Raw genomic sequence first — 20,504 nt, 5'->3', positions numbered from 1 at the left:
GCATGGTTCCGTGAAACCGGCTATAGCTCTTCTTCTCCATCTTTGAGTAGAAACTATGGTGTTGCTTCGAAACGTGCCCTTCCACGAAAGACGTTTCATGAAATTGCTGGCATGCAGCCCTCTGATAAAGCAATCTGGGTTTCAGTTCGAGCAACAATTACTGCTCTTCATATGGATGACTTCTACTTTCTAGCATGTCCACTAGATTTCAATGGCAAACAATGCATGAAGAAGGTTGTGGAGCATTCTAACAATCTTTGGCATTGTACAAAATGTAACGGTGACTTCCCAGAATGCGACTACCGTTACAAACTCAAAATTGAGCTACATGACCACACCGGGAATCTACAGAACGTCACAGTTTTCAATGATGCAGGGAACGAGCTCATGGGCATCACGGCTAAAGACCTGTTCCTACTTTCTATCGAACCAACTGATCTACAGGAAATTTGTGGCCGGATTTCAGGGCACCGCTTCCAGCTAACACTTTCCATTAAAACAGATTACTTCAACGGTGTTCAACGCTTGCAACCAATACTGATCAATTCAGAGGAAATTCAATATGCCTCTGCATGCAAGGAAGCGCTCACTGACATTCAAGCACTGTCCGCTTCAAAACGACCTATTGTTCGCCGCCTGTGAACTTTTTCTTAGGGCTTCATCTACCACGCCTGTTTGTACATAAACAAACATTTCCACACAACTAATTGTCTCATCTTTGTAAATTACACACCCATGTTATTATGATGAAACCTGTAGTTTTCATTGCAAATACTCTCTTCCAGTCATTCCAACATATGTATGTTTGCCATTTACATTTTACGTAATATAAATATCAACATTTGTAAAGAGTCACTACATATGTGTCTCGTTCGTTCTCTACATGCTACACATTGATCCCTTGCTTGCTAAGCTATTCATTTTATCGCTCAAACATGTGAAACAATTTTTTTTTTAAGAAAAGGGATATGTGTCTCGTTCGTTCTCTACATGCTACACATTGATCCCTTGCTTGCTAAGCTATTCATTTTATCGCTCAAACATGTGAAACAAAATTTTTTTTAAGAAAAGGGAACGAAATATTTTGAATCTTGTTTCTCTCCTCTCAATGATAGAGATACTGAAATAACATATGATTTCATAGCATTCCTAATTGCATGTTTTCCCTTCTACCTAATCTACCTATCTTCACCGATGTTGAACTAAAAAAAATTTAAATCTATGTTCAAAATATAATGTTCCAATTTCACAATGGATGTGCACCCAATAAAATGAGATACCAAACATGCACTACTTTTTTACGAAAACTAACAACTATTACTTGTACTTGTTTAGATATGCCACCAAACAATCAACTTGCGGCCAAAAACAAGCGGCAGCGTATTCTTTATGCACAACAAAAGGATCGAATAAATGCACGACATCGACTACTTTATGAACAGCACAAAAACCCTACTACTTCCTCTACATCCCTTCCCACCTCAAATGCTCTCCCACCTATACAAACCAACCCAGCACACGTTCATCATATCCAATATAACCCTCCCCTTAACGAAGAACACCGTCGCTTTCGAGAAAGGATTGATGGACTTTCTACCTTGCATGTTTGCACAACATGCAAGGAAGCATACCCAGGAATGAAAACAAAGCTCTTCCACAATAGACTCTCTTGTTTTCGTTGTGCATCATCTAAATCTACCAATCGTTTTTCTGAACTAAACAACATGGACCCTGGAGAACAACCCTATGTCCTTCACCAATTAACCCAAGTTGAAGAAATGCTCATCGCACGTGTCAACCCCATTCTACAAGTCACTCATTCCTGTGGTGGTCAATATAAATATAGTGGCCATACAATTAGCTTCCCTCAAGATATCACCAGTATTTCCAAATACTTACCCCGGATGCTCTCTGACTTAGACATCCTCATTGTGAAAAGGCAAAATCCATCTGAAAAGGCTTACGAATTCTACGTTTGCAAATCACGTGTCCTTGCAGCCCTTGAATACAAAATAAAATATGACCCTTACTACCGTGATGTTCAATTGAATTCATCTACAATTTCTACGCTGCCAGATCTCCCTACAGACATTTCTTCTCTTCTCCACAGTGTAACCACCTCCTCTTTTGAACCCCATCAAACCACTACTGATTCCACTTATAATCCTGATGATGTCATGCTACCTCCATTAGAAATCCAACCCTCTTCTTTCGTTCCAGTCCTCCCAAATTCATGTACCGAGCGTGACCACATTTGTAACTATTTGCACTCGACCCATTCAAGTTCAACAAGCTCTATCGATTGGCCTCCAATATCTCCAACCGCTATAAATGAATACAACATCATCGGCCTCCTTGCCATGGAATTCCCCACACTCTTCCCTACAGGCATTGCAATGATCATGCAACCAAGACTTACAAAAGTTGAAATGCATGAATATGCTTTGCACTTGCTTCACTACCATGATAACCGCTTTGGCCAACACCCAAGATTCCGCTACTATCTTTATAACATTCTAATGCGCCACCGTAGCCAAGCAATAGCCAGTGTCTTCGTGAAGAAGTACATTGAGAACAACTTGTCAACAACGGTATCAAACCTACGCCAGTGTCTTCATGACTCTCCGGATTCAAGATTGCCAGAGCAAATAATGAGGTTTGGGTCAGCTCTACGAGGAACACGGTCTTTCTGGAACAAACGCCGATCTGAGCTGACTGACATGATCACACAAATAGGAAGCCCAACATTCTTCTTCACTCTCAGTGCAGCTGATACTAAATGGCATGACTTGCACACGATCATGCCCACAAGTGTTCATTCCACTCCAGTCAACCCCTTCCAATGGAAAATCCAAAACATAATTAAAAACCCACATCTAACAGCCCAATATATGCATTGTAGATTTACAATTTTCCTTGAAGAAATCCTTCAAAAAGGTCTCCATGCAACCGACTACTGGTGCAGGTATTATTTAATATCCATATCCCTCTACGTTAATTTTATACATTGCATATACATGTATTAACTGAATGTACCCTTCATGTTATATTCAGATACGAATGGCAACATAGAGGATCCACACACATTCATGGCTTCCTTTGGCTACAAAATGCACCAGACATGGACACACTTGATTGGGACAATGCATTGGAAGTTGCTAATGCACAGAAATATTTCGACCACTACGTAACTGCTTGGAATCCACGTCAGGCAGAACACCGAACTATTCCGCTTCACCAGTCAACAATTCATAACCCGTGTCTCCTTGACACAGCAGCAATATTCGCATCCAATCAATTTGAAGATTACACAGAGCTTGTCAACTGCGTCCAACGGCATACAAAGTGTCATGAATCTTCCTGTCTTCGTAAGAAAGACAATGTGCTTAGCTGCCGATATGGAGTACCGTGGGAATTGAAGTCCACTCCTTCACTTTTCATTGATGATAAGGGTCATAAAACCTATGTCCCTGCTCGCAATGATGAAAGATTGAATATTCACAACGCCGATCTACTCTCTATTTGGAGAGCAAAGGTTGATTGCCAACCAGTCCTTTCTCGCCATGCTGTATTGAAATATATTTCAAAATATGCAACAAAAGCAGAGACAAGATCTGAGAGCTACCGACAAATGCTATCGCGACTATCACAAAGTGCCCTTCCAGAAGCACCTACTAGTGGTGTCATCCGGAAACTCCTTACAGAAACCATTGCAGATAGAGACATTGCTGCACAAGAAATATGCCATATGTTACAAAAGCTACCTCTCTCTCTTTGCAGCCGTACATTCCGTTCTTTGAATGTCAACAGGGCTGTTTTCAAACGTGTTTCGCAAGTTACTGAAAATCCTGGTTCGACACCAAACTTTATCATTGCGTATATGAACAGGCCTGCCTCACTAGAAGCACTGCCCCTCCTTGAAGCTGCTCGCTCGTGGTCATATTCTACCCAGCGGAGAAGCAACCACTGGAAACACATATTTCCCCCAATGATTGTACATGTCTTGCCCCATTACAATGTCATTCCTTCCTCTACTAATCCTTCTTATGCCACCTTCTGTTGGAGTGAATTACTCTTGTATTTCCCCTTCCGAGCACTCCCTGATGATATCGGTTCAACTGATGCAGAAATTATTGCACACTGGGAACAAAAAAAGGGTGCATATACACCATGGCATGTCCATCGCAAACCCGAAAACCCACAAAGCCCACCTACTGAAGATCAACCTACCCCACACACCCCCCCTGATTCCATTCAGATGGATGAATGGAAAATCCTCTCTCAACTACACCCAGGTTACAATATTGCAATTGATGACCTCGACATGATTGGCTACCGCGACTTCGATGTCAACCACAATTGGTCACAAAATACTGTCCCTCCCCCCTTGCAAGAAACTGCCATCAATTTCATTGAAATCAACCGCTCACCCATTCAAAACCAACATCATTCATTTTCCAACCTTCTCCATGAGCATACATTATCCCCTACCCAAAGCATAGCTTTCACCGCTGTTTTTTCACACTTCAAAACCCCTTCGCCAAAATCCCCACGAAAGGTCATCGTACAAGGAACAGCTGGCACAGGAAAATCCCACTTGATTAAATGCCTTCACCAAGCATTTGTGGAAAACTCGCCAGCCAACAAAAACCCTTTATTGTTACTTGCACCAACCGGCATTGCAGCTTTCAACATAAATGCCCTCACAATTCATTCTGCCCTTCATATCCCTATCCAGACAATGCATCCTCTCGAAGGCCAGCCGCTCCTACACCTGCAAGAGCAACTCCGTCATGTAGAATACATCCTCATTGACGAAATGAGCTTCATTGGTCCAAAAATGCTTTCTCGCATTGACGATCGTCTAAGAGAGGCATTCCCTCTTCATCGGAATACACCATTTGGTAATCGCTCAATTATCCTTGTCGAAGATTTAGGCCAACTCCCACCTGTAAAAGACATTCCTTTATATGCTGGGACATCGCGTGGCACTGCACTTTGGCGCAGCTTCGACATATTCATAACACTTTCAACCGTTTTCCGTCAACAAGGAGCTAGCTTGTCCCAGGTTGCTTTCCGGCAAATACTTGCAAATCTTAGGAATGGAATATCTACACTTGAAGATTGGCAACATCTAATGTCAAGAACAAGTTCCTCTCTTACACATGAAGAGAAATGCACATTCAGCGAGTCCATGCACCTATTCGCAACAAACAATGCAGTTGTCTTGCATAATAAGAAAATGCTCAAACAATTGAACATCCCAGTAGCACTTTGCTCTGCGGAACAACAAAGACAGAAAACTCCTACTACAACAGAAGATGAGCACCTACCTGCAAAGGTGCTCTTATGCAGTGAAAAAAAAGTTATGCTCACCAGCAACTTATGGGTACATGCAGGCCTTGTCAATGGCGCGCTTGGGAAGGTCATCTCAATATTTTATTCAACTGACTCAAAGCCCCCAGCATTACCATCCTTTGTGGTTGTTGACTTTCAACAATACAGAGGAACACCGTGGGACATTTCACACCCAACATATGTACCCATTCCTCCCATCACAAGGGGTGCATGCCGTCAGATACCACTTCAAATGGCATGGGCTTTAACGATACACAAGTCACAAGGAATGACATTAGACAAAGCAACAGTGGACATCGGCACCAGAGAACGCCAAGGGCTAACATTCACTGCAATTTCAAGAGTGCGGTCACTATCGGACATACACATCAATCCAGCATTCCCATTCTCCCGCATTGCACAAATGCACAAGAATCCATATCTTAAGCGTAGACAGCAAGAGGAATCATTCCTTGCATCAAAATCTATCCAGGATAATACACTTTAGCCAATCATACAACCTGCCTTCCAGAATTACCCACATGGTAAACACCAGTCACTACATACCGAAGTTTCACATAAATTTCTTGCTATTACATTTAATTTCATATGATTTTATACTCATTTGGAATCGTTTAATTTATTTCGAATTTTCAAACAAAATCGTCAAACATATTCATTGTCAATTACAGTGTTCCCTTTTTGGATGCCAACAGGTATGAATACATGCTACCTACGACAGTTGTACGAGTGTTGCGAAGAAATCCAGCAACAAGAACTTACATTACAAGATATGCAGGCAAGGATCCTGCCACAACCATCCATGCCACTTTACCGTTTGCGCCCAGCAATTACGTTGTTAAAGAATATAAGGAAACTACTTAAGATTACAATTCACATCCATGAAAGGGATGCACACAGACAGATGCGACATCACCTGCAGGAACAGCTCGCACAACATGGCACCACAATAAACACTAACTGGTGTTGCCGATGCCATGGCCCATCATGCATATATGATTAGCGGCTCATTCTCAATTACATCTCTACATAATGCTTTTATTGTACATATGCTTACAAGCCAACAAAACTTTCATTGTATATATCTTTACTTATATCTGGCATGTTTAGTTATATCTTAATAGAACTGTTCTCTGTTGTATGAACAAAGAGTATTCAAGTACGTGGTCCACTGCTCTTTGTTTTGGGTTTTATGATTCAACCAACAACTTTTTTTATAAAGAAACACGTTTCTCACTTTAGATAGGTCGATGTTTACAACAACCTATTAGGGAAATTTTCATTCAGCTCTTTAATTCTTTCTATTAGTGTTGATAGGGTCAAAATCTGCATATTGTTTTTTATCATTTACCCAGTTGATGACTAGCTCTGAATCTCCCAGTATCTGGATTTGAGCAGTACCTTTCTTAATTGTTAAATTTTCCAGTATCGAAAATGCACTTAACTCTGCCCAGTAGTTGGTACCTTCTGCCAATGCAGCTTTGAAACAGAAACTATGGTTCTCCTTCAGAAAAAACACACGTCCATCACCACAAATCCCTGGAATTTATGGGAATTTCATGTCTCATGCATTTCAGATTCATATTTGCAATTAAAATAGTAGATGAGGATAGTTCTTGACAGTAGATGTGTTTTCTTTATAATGAACTATTTCTTTTATTCTGGGCTCTTCACATGCTTGGTGATGCATGTTAGAGTGCCAAGTTTTCTGAGTTGAGTTATTTTAGTTTCATATTGTCTACATATGGCTCTTGGGCCTTTACTCGGATTTTAGAAGTGCTATCATTTTCATTTTGGAGGACAGGTTTGTTCAGTTGACATTCTTTACTGTAGATTACAGCTGTTGGCTTATATTGTGGATAAGTATAGGTCCTGTAACATCTTTTTTCACAATATGAAAACAGAGTAACATCATTTAACCAGAGCTACTATCCGTAAGAAATAGGGCGAACATCATTAAAGTGGAGTCGTTGATACACTTTTTTTCACATCATTTAAAGTAGAGCTACTATTTGTAACAAATAGTAGGAGAGCATAGTTACACTATGAGCATTTAAGCATTTATCGCCCTTCATTCACGTTTTTTCTTTACATTATGAAAGGTGAGTAACATCATTAAACCAGAGTTACTATTGGTAAGAAATAGGGTGATCAGTTTTTTCACAATATGAAAACAAAGTAACATCTTTTTTCACAATATAAAAACAGACTAACATCATTTAACCAGAGCTACTATCCGTAAGAAATAGGGCGAACATCATTAAAGTGGAGATGAATTGTTTTTCCATTGAATGCAGTATACCCCACTACAGGGGTTCACGTACTTGATAGAACAGTTCTGTGGTTTTTTTTATCCAACTTGAAAGATATTGTATGAAATCATAACACACATGGTTCTTTTTGTCTTCAGCTCGTCCACATACTTAACCACGTATCCCAATGAGTTGCAAAAATGATTCAGATGAAGGTGCCTCTACCTTTGTGATTGTGATTTCTGATTCCTTTTAGTAGACACCAAAGATGGATGCCCACTATCGTCTGGCTGGAATCGAATGAAGTGGAAGTTAGAGACATAGAAACTTTGTACAGAAACTAAATGATTTCTCACAGCTGTCATTTTCTGCAATCCAATACATGGTCCACTGCTCTGTGCTTTTTGTTGGTTAAATGATCTGTGTTTTGCAATACGAGAGAGCAGGTTGGGCTCTAGAGCCCAAATGGCAAGATTCCTTCTACATTAAACAACAAAAACATGTCAGCATTTTACCCTTCCATCACATTCACAAACTTGAGTTTTATATCATTTGGATGTTCAGCGTTCGAAGATGCTCCAGACACTCACAATGGGTTGCACACTGATATTACTCTGTTTTCTAAAACTCTCAATTGCTTAGAAATTTGCAGATATGGACATAAATCCAATTCCAATATCAATTTACCATGTCCAATAATCTCAAGATTACAAATGATAAGAAGCCATCATTACAGCCACCATAATAAAGAAATAAACTAAACCTTGATGTCCAAAATCACAATCCTAAAATAATCTGATGCATTAAAAATCATTTAAATGATACAAAAAAGTGGAAGGGATGTTGTTGTCATATCATCTAACAGTTGTATGGAGAATGGTCATATGATATTTCTTCTTATCAACTGCAATGTCCATGTTCACAAAAGCACATACAGCAAATCATAGCTGTAGGTTATGATTTGCAGTGTCTGAATAGGTATCTGAGGCAACTTTGACAAGAGGAGCTACAGACCTAAAGTTGGCTGCCAAGCGCCCAACTGGCCTGGACACTAGCAGGAGCTTCCCAGGTTATCACACCACTACTGTTGCTGCACACAGCCAAATTACCAAAGATGATTTAGATAATTTGAAGAATGCCAAGGCCTGGTAAGTGTCTCTATATATTCATTTATTTTTTCCGCAGTGATTTATGAATGTCTTGGCTTATTTTGGTTTGGAATACAATGTAGGTGGACAAGGAGCAATTGGGCATTTTTGAATGAGCCACCAGTTATCGCAACCGAAGGTTCAGCGCGTAAGTATGCTGCGCAGTATCATATTTCTGCACCCGGCTGCAGACAGAGCTACTAACTAATGCACTGAGCATCATGTTTCTGCACGCGGCTGCAGACAGAGTATCAGCACTTAGTACCATTTTAGTCAAATGAAACTGAAGGATTGATGTGTCCATTGGTTAGAAAGGATTTTACCTCTTCAAAAGGAAAGACGTGAATCTTAGAGTTTACTTCTAGATCAAACTGTTTGTGTAATGGTACATGGCTATCCTTCATTTCTCTTCTTCATATTTTGTATAAGTGTTTACGCTATTTTTCTGCGTGAAATTGGCATGTCATAAGCTGTTGTAATGAGTTAATCTGTTATATTGGCTTAGTGTTGTATGCTTGCCCGACTTTCCCTAGTCTATTTCCCATGTGTTTCATGTTTTGTTTTTCTCCATCATTTATTACACGATTCAAATTAGTTAGTAAGGTCTGAAATTGCACAGCTCTATTTATATGGATAAAAACCTCCAGCAAAATCAGAGACAGGACAGGAAGCCTGTTCTTGGGGCATGGACAAAGATACTAGCTAAAAGGCTTATTAGACTTTCCTGCCTGTAAGCCCTCCTGCATGGGTAGGAGAGTTTTATTAGGAAGGAATCTTAGTATGTTGTAAGAAATAGGCAAGTTTCATAGTCACCTCTCATTGGTACAGGAAAGGTCGATAATGATGATCAGCTGGGGCAAATGTTGGAATTGTAGGAACGGTAGGCTTCTAGCACCATGCTTCGAGGTCACGATGATTAAAAACCGATGATTAAAAACCAATTTGAGGATGGGGGTTATTTGGAAGATGACTAAAGAGGGTCTATTTATGCTTTAGAAAATAGAAATAGAAGCCTAGCCAAGCCAGGTGATCCAAAGCATTCCTTCAAAGAAATTAATGATGGTATCTGATGAAAATTCACCAAAGTGTCATGCTCCTGAGATGATGATTTGGGTAAATGAAATCTGACGACTAACCCGACGTGAACAGATGACAGGTGCTAGAGTCAATTTGGCAAGTCCATGTCTATGCTTCTTCATCTTTTCGGGTATTTTTCCAGTTTCTTGTTGGTGATACATGAAGTGGGTATTAGTACCTATCCACTCACTGCAGTCACTGCATTTTATCAAATGCAGTGAGGTGTGAGGTGTTTTATAGGAAGATGTTGTCATGTAATGTTTGTTACTTTATGTGACAACCAAAAAGGAAGGTAAATAGAAAAGTAAATATAATTAAATATATATATATATACGTGACAACATCTTACAAATCTAGACTAGTATAGATCCATCTTGAATGTTGATTTATCAAGCACCGAGAGGGATCAAATTTTTTAAGGTGCAATTTTTTCATCATTTAATAGGAAGGGAATTAATACATGACATAGAATTAAAAGATTAAATTTCTTGTTGGTGGTACATGTAGTGGTAAGTGGGTATTAGTACTTATCCACTCACTGGAGGCACTGCACCAAATGCACATAGCATAAAATCCTCTATGTCCAAGGAGTAGGTTATAGTATAAGGGATAATCTATGACTTCAACAGCAACATATGTATATAAATGATATTAAATGAATTTTATGAAAAGCATATTACAATTAGTTAATGTTTTAGTTATAGTGTGAACCACCAATGTAAGTGATTTGTTTTAATATTTGCAAATCTAATTCACCCCTTTTCAATTACCATGTAAAACACTGTAATTTGCTTTTCCGCTGGTCATCGTGGTTAGTGCCTTCGTCACTACTGAGCTTTATATATGCTTGTCTATCTATATAGGTCTCCTCCTTTTACTAATCCTATCGGCCTCTCTTTGTACCTTTTGGGACAATTGCTAGTATAGTATACTTGTGTGGCTATATGGCTATATGAGGGTGACTCGATGAGGACGACGGTGTAAAGAGTCGACCAAAAATAATGGTGCCGTGACGATGACGGCTGCAGTTGGTTCAACTTGAAGTCCATTAAGGAAAGTATCACGAAAGTAAGCCAGCGTGGACAACTTGCCAGCTAAATGCATTGTATTTATCACAAATGGAAATGAAAAAGATTGCTTTATAATCCACGCAACTGCCACTGCGACCGCCAGCGCCTCGTGCCAGAATTGCTTCAGTAGATCCACATCAGAAGGCAATCGCAATGAACTCACACAACACTTTTCTTCTACTTCTTCTCTATCCGCAGTGATGAGAAGAGCAGAGGCCGTAAATGTGAAGGTAAAGCCACAGCCACGGGAAAAGCAGAGTAGAGAGATGAAGCAGATGAGCGGAGCCAGGCACTACAGAGGAGTCAGGCAGCGGCCATGGGGTAAATTCGCAGCTGAAATCAGAGACCCCGCCAAGAAGGGGACCAGAGTTTGGCTCGGCACTTTCATCACCGCCGAAGAGGCTGCTCTCGCATATGACCGCACCGCCTTCAGAATGCGCGGAGCCAGGGCTCTCGTTAACTTCCCCCCTTGCTCTCAATTCCAGTACAGAAAATGAATCGGCCGTAGGTCACATGGCGCACAAGAGGAAGTGAGGCAAAGAAGAAACGGCTGACGGTGGTACGGACTGCAAGCGTAGGAGCTGCGGAAGCTGAAACTCCGGCCATGGATGAGCGTCGATAAATTTAATCACTTTATTAATAATATGATTATGAAAATGTAGCGTTGAGAATGGAGACTGAAGTGGCAATATCCATCAATCTTCTGAAAATGCATTTCCCATATTTTCTAAGCCTACTTAAAACAATCAAAATTGAATTGTACTCTGAATTCCGTTGCTTACATTGCATGATTGTAATGAAAAAGTTATTTTAATGAGTATTAAGTATTGGAATACAATATTTAACGATAAATATCATTGAAAGTGCTGTTGGTTTTGGGTATGATAAACACTTCTAGCAAGTGGCATTAAAGCGGTGCTGCCAAAAATAATGTTGATTGACAATAGGTTGCTGCGTCATGCTCGTGAACGTGACAGTCCATGCATGGTCCCATGCCTGGGTCTTGTCCTTCCTCTCGTACACGCCTGGAATTTGAATTTTTCTTTTTTGGCAAAAATATTTGTAACGGTAGTTTTGATGCGTAAGAATTTAAGTTGCCCTTAATAAATTATTAAGTGATTTAAATTGTAATGAATGATTTAGATAGAGATTAAAAATTAGTTTAGACCATCTATTTAGTTGTAACACTTATTTGTTGTCACTATTCTTCGGTGGATTTATTGGAAATGAGAATCTGATATATTGGAAATGAGAATCTGATATAGACAAAAATTAAATATTAAAAAAAAAATTATAATAACATATATATTTTAGTTAAACAATGTTAATATATATTTCATAAAAAAAAACTTTAGATATTATAACATTACAGTAATGAATTATTGTGTTTAAAAGATTTTCTTCTAAGTATAAGATTTATCTTCCAAGTATAATTACGTGCAACTCTACCTTGTGTTCACCAATTTATATAAAAGATAAAACTATAAATACGAAAAACAAATAACCATTATCAAATATCCATGTTCTAGGCAAGATAAAATTGAAATTATTATACAATCAGGGATATGTGTAACATATCACAATGATTAATGTTTGGTGCATGGAAAAGAATAAGATGCATTTTGCACGGTATAGAGCGTGGATTTTTATTTATGTAATCTTTTCTCTAATTTATTTTTATATATGTAATTACAATTTTTATATATGCAATTACAATACTTATTGATGTATGTTTAATATTTAGGCATAATTTTGATTAGGAATGTGGTATAATTTTAACATTGATAAAAATGGCAATGTTTGTATTAAAATAAAATCCACTGGTCAGCTCTACGAAAGAGAGTATGAACCAGGAGAGTCTAGCTCTGTAGAATGCTCTACATTGTTCATCAACATTACACATTAAATAGAATACATGGTTTTAGGGAAGTTAGAATAGCATCCTAAGAAATAGAAACTAATTCCTATCCTGAGGCTACGTGAACCAACTCTACCTATTCTAGGATATTCTCCATTATCTTCAACACTCCCCCTTAATGGAGAATGGGTTCACATATATGCCTAACATCTCCCTAAACATTTGAAATTTTACTTTTCCAAGGGGCTTAGTGAAAATGTCCACAACATTATCACATGTGTTACAATATTCCAGATGAATTTCTTTAGACTGCACTTTCTCCCTTACAAAATGGAATTGAGTATCAATATGTTTAGTGTTTTTGTGAAACACTGGATTGTTGGCCAGCTTGATCAAACTTTGATTGTCGCATCTGATTGTTGTTGCGACTGTCTGTTCTTCCCCAACATCCTGGAGAAGTCTCTGCAACCAAACCGTTTCGCACGTTGCTGCACACATGGCTTGATACTCTGCTTCTATTGAGGACAAGGAGACTGTGTTCTGCTTCTTGCTGCTCCAAGTGATCACCCCGAATCCAAGACTGAATGCATAACTTGTTATAGATCGGCGATCATCTACATTTCCTACCCAATCTAAATCTGCAAATCCTGTCAGTCTAACATCAGAAGAGTCAGTGTAAATAATTCCATAATCTACAGTATCTTGTAGATACCTCAAAACATTCTTCACTGCATTCCAGTGGCTTTCAAGTGGCTTAGACATAAATTGGCCTAACACGCTGACTACATAAGCCAAATCAGGTCTAGTGGTGGTTAGGTAGATCAGAATCCCAACTAGCTGTCTGTAAAGTGTTGCATCTGCCGCTTTTGATCCATCCTCACACTGCAATTTGATGTTTTTCTGCAATGGTATCGGTGTCGACTTACACTAATCCATTCTAAACTTTTCTGGCAGGCCTTTGACATACTTTTCTTGAGACAGAAATGTTTGACCTGAATCTCTCCAAATCTCGAGACCTAAACAATATCTGAGTTCACCAAGATGCTTCATCTCAAACATCTATGACATCTGCTGCTTGATTTCATCAATTAGATATATAACATTACCTGTAATTATCAAATCATCTACATATAATGAAATTAGCACTACGCACCCTTGTTCGTATTTCGTGATGTAAAGATTAGGATCATTCTTACTTCTATTGTAGCCAGCTTGTAGAAAAAATGAATCAATTTTCTCATACCATGATTTGGGAGCTTGTTTTAGTCCATAGAGTGCTTTCTTCAACCTACAAACTAAATGTTCTTTTCCCTTCTGGACAAACCCTTCCGGTTGCTCTAAATAAACCTCTTCTTTCAGTTCCCCATTCAAAAATGCAGACTTTACATCTAGTTGGTGCATCATCCAATGTTTCTTAGTAGCTAAAGCAATTAACATTCTGATGGTGTTCAATTTAGCTACTGGGGCAAAGGTTTCTTCATAATCTATCCCTTCTTTTTGTGTATACTCCTTTGTAACCAACCTAGCTTTCAGTTTTTCTATAGTTCCATCTGCATTGATTTTCGGTTTATATAACCATTTGCAACCTATGACCTGTTTTCCTCTAGGAAGTTCTACCAATTCCCAAGTGTTATTTCTGATTATTGAATCATATTCCTGTTCCATGGTTGTTTTCCATTCATCACTTTCATTTGCTTCTTTATAACTAGACGGTTCAACAACATTCATCATACTAGTTATAAATGCATTTTCCCTATATCTTGCAGGCATTTGAGCTTTCCTACCTGATCTCCTAAGTGGTGGGGTGGTGGTTTCAAACCTTATTTCTTCCTGCTATTGTTGTTGTTGTTCATCCTCTGCCTTTGTTTGCTGCTGACCCTGATTGTTTTCTGCTTCTTCTTCCTCAAAGTACGGAATGTCCCATCCGTCATAGTGCTCATCAGGTTCTTCATTATCCTGCTCATGGAATTTAACATCTCTACTAACAAAGATCTTGTGAGTAGAGGGATTAAATAATCTGTATGCTTTATGTGACGAACAATACCCTATAAAAGTACATCTAATGGCTTTTGAGTCTAATTTCTTTCTATCTTCCTTTGGTATGTGGGCAAATGCTTTACATCCAAATATTCTTAAGTGTTTTATTGTAGGCTTATATCCATATAGAGCTTCAAAAGGAGTTTTAAACTCAAGACTTCTTGTAGGACTCCTATTTTTTAAATAAACCGCAGTATTCACTGCTTCAGCCCAAAAACCATTTGAAAGATTCTTACCTTTTAGCATACTTCTAGCACATTCCACCAGTGTTCTGTTCTTTCTTTCTGTCACTCCATTTTGCTGTGGAGTATGGGGTACTGTGAATTGCTGCAAAATTCCATGATCTTTACAATACCTGATCAACTCATCTTTCCTGTATTCTCCCCCTTGATCAGAATGGAGAATTTTTATCTGTTTCCCTGTTTGTCTTTCAATCATATTTTTTAACTTCTTAAAGTATTCGAATGTATGACTCTTCTTACTTAAGAAATACACCCAAGAAAACTTCGTACAATCATTAATAAATAGTAGGAAATACACTGCACCTCCTATTGATTTTGTCTGCATGGGACCACAAAGGTCTGTGTGCACTAATTCCAGTATATCCCTCTATTTCTTTTCTACTCTAACAGGGAATTCTTCTCTATGCATTTTTCCTAAAGTACAAGCATCGCAATCATTATGTACTTCTTTTAGCATAGGAAGATCTCTTACCATTTCTTTCCTCTGTAGTGACAACAAATCATTGTAATTGATGTGGCCGAATCTCTGGTGCCAAATCTCTTTTGTAGTCAGGCTCACTGCTGTCAATGATCGAACTGATGCAGGTCTCACATCCAACTTGTACAGTGCTCCTGTTCGGATTCCTGTAGCAATTGTCTTCATTACATCTAGCAGATCCTTAATGTAACAGTTAGATTTTAAAAATTCAACTTTCAAATCTTGATCTGTAATCATTGATACAAAAATCAAGTTCTTTGTTATGCCAGGCACATACATTACATTATAAATTTTTTTGATATTACCATCAGGTAGAATGACAGAAACTTTCCCACATCCTTTGATTTGATGACTTCTGTCATCACCTAGGTAAATCTGTGTGCCTTTATTGATCTCTTTAAAATCTTCCAGCGAGTTCTTGTTCCCTGTCATGTGTGTTCATGCTCCTGAATCTACATACCAGATGTCTGCATCAACATTTTCCTCACGATCTGCCATGAACAACCTTAAATTCTGCACCTGATCACCATTCGCGAGATGACCTGCATGTCTCTTTGGCTTCTATTGTTCTTCATGATACTTCTTTTTCCTACATTCCCTGGCAATATGACCTAATTTTCCGCAATAAAAACATTTAGTTTCAGAGTAGTTTTTATTCGGGTGCATACCTTGGGTCAGATTTGGTCGTTTATGTGAACTTGCTCCGTTTTGCTGTTGTGGACCTCCTTTCCCTTTGTAGAAGTTTTTCCTCGCCACCAATGCAAGATCGGCACTCTGGGGCTTCAGAGTCGATCTCCTCTCTTCTTCCTGCATCAGTATACCTGTCAACTCTTCAAAATGCGGGATCTTTTCTCTGGCATTAATCCCAGTGATGAACATCTAATAATCATTAGTGACACCATTCATTGTAATGGTCACAAGATCTGTATCGTCCATTGTATGACCAATATCTGATAATTTGGTTTTCAGATCCTTGATCCTTGCTACGAATGAAGTAATTGTTTCATTCTCCTCCATCTTCATGGACAGAATCTTACTCTTGAGGAACAAAAGACGATTTGAATTTCTGATCTCATACAATTCCTTCAGAATTCCCCAGATCTCGTTAGCTGACTTACCTTCTCTGATGTGCGGTATAATGCAGTCTTTCACTGACATATTTAACATTGTCCTTGCTCTGCTTTCTCGTTTCTCCCAATCTGGGACCGATGTTGATCCAACCACAGGCCTCGGCTCATCCCCATTCACAATCGTCCAAGCACTCTGCGCTTCTAGCAGAGTCTGCATCTTAAACTTCCAATTTGCATAATTGGAACCATCGAGCTTGTTATGCTCATTCATGCATGCTTCAGATATGTTGTTATTCATCTTGGCAATTTAGAAAAAAAAATTGGACAGGTAAAAGATGTTAAATTTACCCCAGATCTGTGACAGAGACAGATCACTGTTGTTCGATCTCGCATCACACGCACATATCTCCGTGGCTTTCTTCTCAACCTCCAGACAACCTCCTTTTGTCAGCTACAGCCTTGTTCTTGGCTTCCCCACTCAGCTTCTATGATAGCTACAACCTTGTTCTTGGCTCCCTCATGCAGTTTCTTTGATTTACACGATCGTCGCAGATATACGCCCAATATTTGAGACGGTCGCAGAAATACACCAATTTTATGAGATTAGTGGGAGATATACGCCCAATATCCAAGACGGTTGCAGAAATACACCAATTTTCTGAGACCGTCACAGTTGTACACTGAAAAACTGCGACGATCAAAAAATAAAAATTTCGAGAAGTGTAATAGTGATATCGTCGCGGCTATCCACTCAAAACCTGCGACGATTTCGGTTCAAAGAACTACCCACTAGCTAGCGTACAAGTTCCTCAGCCTTGATGCTTTGATACCATGATAAAAATGGCAATGTTTGTATTAAAATAAAACCCACTAGTCAGCTCTACGAAAGAGACTCTGAACCAGGAGAGTCTGGCTCTGTAGAACACTCTACATTGTTCATCAACATTACACATTAAATAGAATACATGGTTTTAGGGAAGTTAGAACAACATCCTAAGAAATAGAAACTAATTCCTATCCCAAGGCTACGTGAACCAACTCTACCTTTTTTTTCCAAGGAAAAAAACCGAGCTTTTCTATTAATATGAATAAAAAAGCTACAAGCAGATGAGTGAACATTCAGCAGAAAACTGCTTGAGGCAGAAAGATAAAAACCATCCTTCTCCATGATGTCATCAAGCATGTCTTTTGCAAAACAAAGCCACCAAGTTCTTCTGAACTCGGCCTGTCACAGCCATATCAAAAAAATATCAAAGGCTGTTTAGAACAACTGGGTCTCCTTTTAAAGGAAAACAACCCGCATATTGTCAAAAAATAGAGTTTCTGTTGAGCTTCTCCGAAATTAAAAAGCGCTGAAAAAGTGTGGGAAAAGAGTTTATATATCATATGCCACCAGTATCCACATATGTGCCCATTGGATCCTGGAGCATTTGCATCATGGAAACAAAAAACATTAAGTGTAAGGGGCCATATCCGTCTCACGGATCTGGTCCTGGACCTGCTCTTTTATCCTCCACGAACCCACAGCCTGTTGTAAACCTGCTTTAGAATACCTGTCTGCTTCATCAGTTTTGTCCCTGTATATATGGTCAAGAGAGAAAATAGTGAAAGAGGATTTTAGATTTTGAATTTCTTCTAACAGAGGCATCAACATATAATTTCGACATCTAAATTTTCCATTGACCCAGTTTACAACATTTGAAGAATCTCCAAAAATCTGAACTGTGAGGACCTGTCTATGAATGAGCCAGCAAAGGAGAAGTTTTAAAGCTGATAGTTCGGCAAAGTTATTTGTGCCCATCCCGAGACCCACTGAGGCTTTAAGCGAATGAGAAGGACTAAGATGGATAATAATTCCGGCACCAGTATAGTTGTTTTGGGCTGCCCCGTCAAAGAAAGCCCAGGGGATGCCTTCTTTAATCCGGAATTCTTTCTGCTGGTTTGAGGATGTTGGGCCATCCGGCTCAGGTATGCTAGCAAGTATGGTTGAGCTTTGGATAGCAATTACCTGCACCAGGGTTGCTTTTTCATTGAAGAACCAACTCTACCTATTCTAGGATATTCTCCATTATCTTCAACAAACATTCAATGAGAAAAAAAAAACTATTTATTATTAAGATGTTATTCAGATTGTCTATATTATGTAAATTTAATTTAATTTTAATACTTCTCGAATATAATTTATATTCTTAATTTTTTTATTATAAATTTAAATTCCATAAAAAATAAATTATATGTAAATTAATGCAAACTAACTAATTCATTCTTAAAACATATTAAATATGATGACTATGATGATGATGATTAACGTCCACTAAGATCAATGTGGTCTATCAGACTTCAAGAAAATAGAGTATAATTGTCATTCTTCAAAATCTTGTTTCTGTGATCAAGGAGCAAGGAAACAAGCATTCCAAGATCGCTATAGTTGGGCAGGCTTAATAAGTCAAGAAGCTTGGAGGTGTGGCTGATGATAGGGAATTGAGAGCGAATGTGGGCAAGAACTAAGCAGTCTAAAATGAAGTGCTTTTCATCTTCCACTTTCTTAGTATCATAAAAATTCTATCATCCCATGGAGTCTTGGGAGTAGACCACCACCCGATCTCACTCTGAAGATCATGAGAGTTAGTTCTAATCCTAGCGATGTTCATTTTCTTCTTAGTGCTAGTCAACATGGAGAGATAATTCTGGTTATCAAGGGTGAGGCTGATCACCTCCTTATAGTACCTTAGCTTCCTTTTACCCTCCAGCTCCATAGCATCCCACATCTTGTCCTTAAAACTAGAGGTAATGGTATTTTTGATACTGTCCTTGCTTCCCATGATGATCTCCTCCTTAATACCCCAAATGTTGAGCCAAGACTGAACATCTTGATGTCACTCGCGCTTAAGGCACAGGTGGGAGTTTTGACTAAAATTAGAAGCAATTTTTGGGAGCCTCTTAGATTCCATATTGTGAAGCTTCTTCTTATACATCATATATCTAAACATAGCCGCACTTTCAATAGGGGACATGCCAGCTTCGATCAAGAGGATATGATAGGGAGTATTTTACTTGATCTTGAGGTTATATGTTATGAATTTCTTTTGGAACATCTCAATATCTCTCCATGACTCCCTAGATATACTACACCCCCAAATTAATACACTACTCCCTATATATACTATAAAATTAAATAAACAAATATATATAATATTATAATAATCAAATTATATTTCAAAAAATAAAATTTTATTTATTAATTTCTAATTATAAAACTTTGTATTTCCCAAAAAAAATATATTAGAATAAATAAATAAACTCGTTGATTATATGACATAAATTTAATAATATGACGGTGGATAATATCATCATTAATTACTGAGGCATGAATTTAGGATGACAACTATGTTTTTAACAAGTAGTCTTTAAGTGTGACTTTTTTGGAGTTTCGTGGAGAATTTTGGCCAGAATGTGACTAAAACGTTTGTGGCCAAATCTTGATTGGTGTTTTTTAAACTGTCCTTTCGACTGCATATATGGATTCAACATCCTCAAAAACCTTTGGGGTACTTATACTGTGAAGAGTTCACCTGCCAAACTTGTGATTTCAATGAATCTGTGCCTGATTCTGACAAATTAGATCATAAAATAAACCGGAAAACACTTCAAAAAGTTGCACTTAAAAACTACTTGATGTTGTTAATATTCATGGGCCAAAAACCAAGTTTACAACTATACGTATATCATTTAAATTTAAATATCATAAGAAATTTTTAATTTAAATATTAAAGAAATTTTTAATTTAATATATAAGATTTATTTTTTTAATTAAAAACGCTTATTATGTTTGCGCCAAGGTCCATTAATCCATGAGTTTTAGGCTAACCAGCTAATAATTTGGTTAAACATGTTAAATAATCTCCAATTTAACA

General features: G+C 38.3%; 1 protein-coding gene and 1 long non-coding RNA gene across 2 annotated transcripts; both read left to right on the top strand.

The window, feature by feature from the left end:
- The first annotated feature begins 2,519 nt into the window (after positions 1 to 2,519).
- LOC149257683 (uncharacterized) lies at positions 2,520 to 6,222 on the top strand. Its single transcript, XM_089382531.1, has 3 exons — positions 2,520 to 2,656; positions 3,055 to 5,514; positions 6,054 to 6,222. Exons 1-3 carry the CDS (start codon positions 2,520 to 2,522, stop codon positions 6,220 to 6,222), a joined length of 2,766 nt encoding a protein of 921 aa, XP_089238657.1.
- A 2,368-nt stretch (positions 6,223 to 8,590) lies between these two features.
- On the top strand, positions 8,591 to 8,974 carry LOC149257682 (uncharacterized). The gene is made up of 2 exons (XR_016245968.1): positions 8,591 to 8,758; positions 8,842 to 8,974. It is a non-coding gene; the product is annotated as an uncharacterized LOC149257682 (long non-coding RNA).
- Positions 8,975 to 20,504: the final 11,530 nt, after the last annotated feature.

This window comes from Pinus tabuliformis, chromosome 6, assembly GCF_031772625.1.
Source record: "Pinus tabuliformis cultivar Carrire ecotype Pingquan chromosome 6, CPIR1, whole genome shotgun sequence".
Taxonomy (NCBI): Eukaryota; Viridiplantae; Streptophyta; class Pinopsida; order Pinales; family Pinaceae; genus Pinus; species Pinus tabuliformis.
Note: the sequence above shows the minus strand (reverse complement) of the source record. Positions and strands in the feature narration are given on the sequence as shown.

What these genes read in the sequence shown, in the direction of transcription:
- LOC149257683 (XM_089382531.1), top strand. Translation starts at nt 2,520, where the DNA reads ATGCGCCACCGTAGCCAAGCAATAGCCAGTGTCTTCGTGAAGAAGTAC. An exon ending in TTGCCAGAGCAAATAATGAG is followed by an intron (nt 2,657 to 3,054) that starts GTTTGGGTCAGC and finishes TGTTATATTCAG; the next exon opens with ATACGAATGGCAACATAGAG. An exon ending in CAACAATACAGAGGAACACC is followed by an intron (nt 5,515 to 6,053) that starts GTGGGACATTTC and finishes GGATGCCAACAG; the next exon opens with GTATGAATACATGCTACCTA.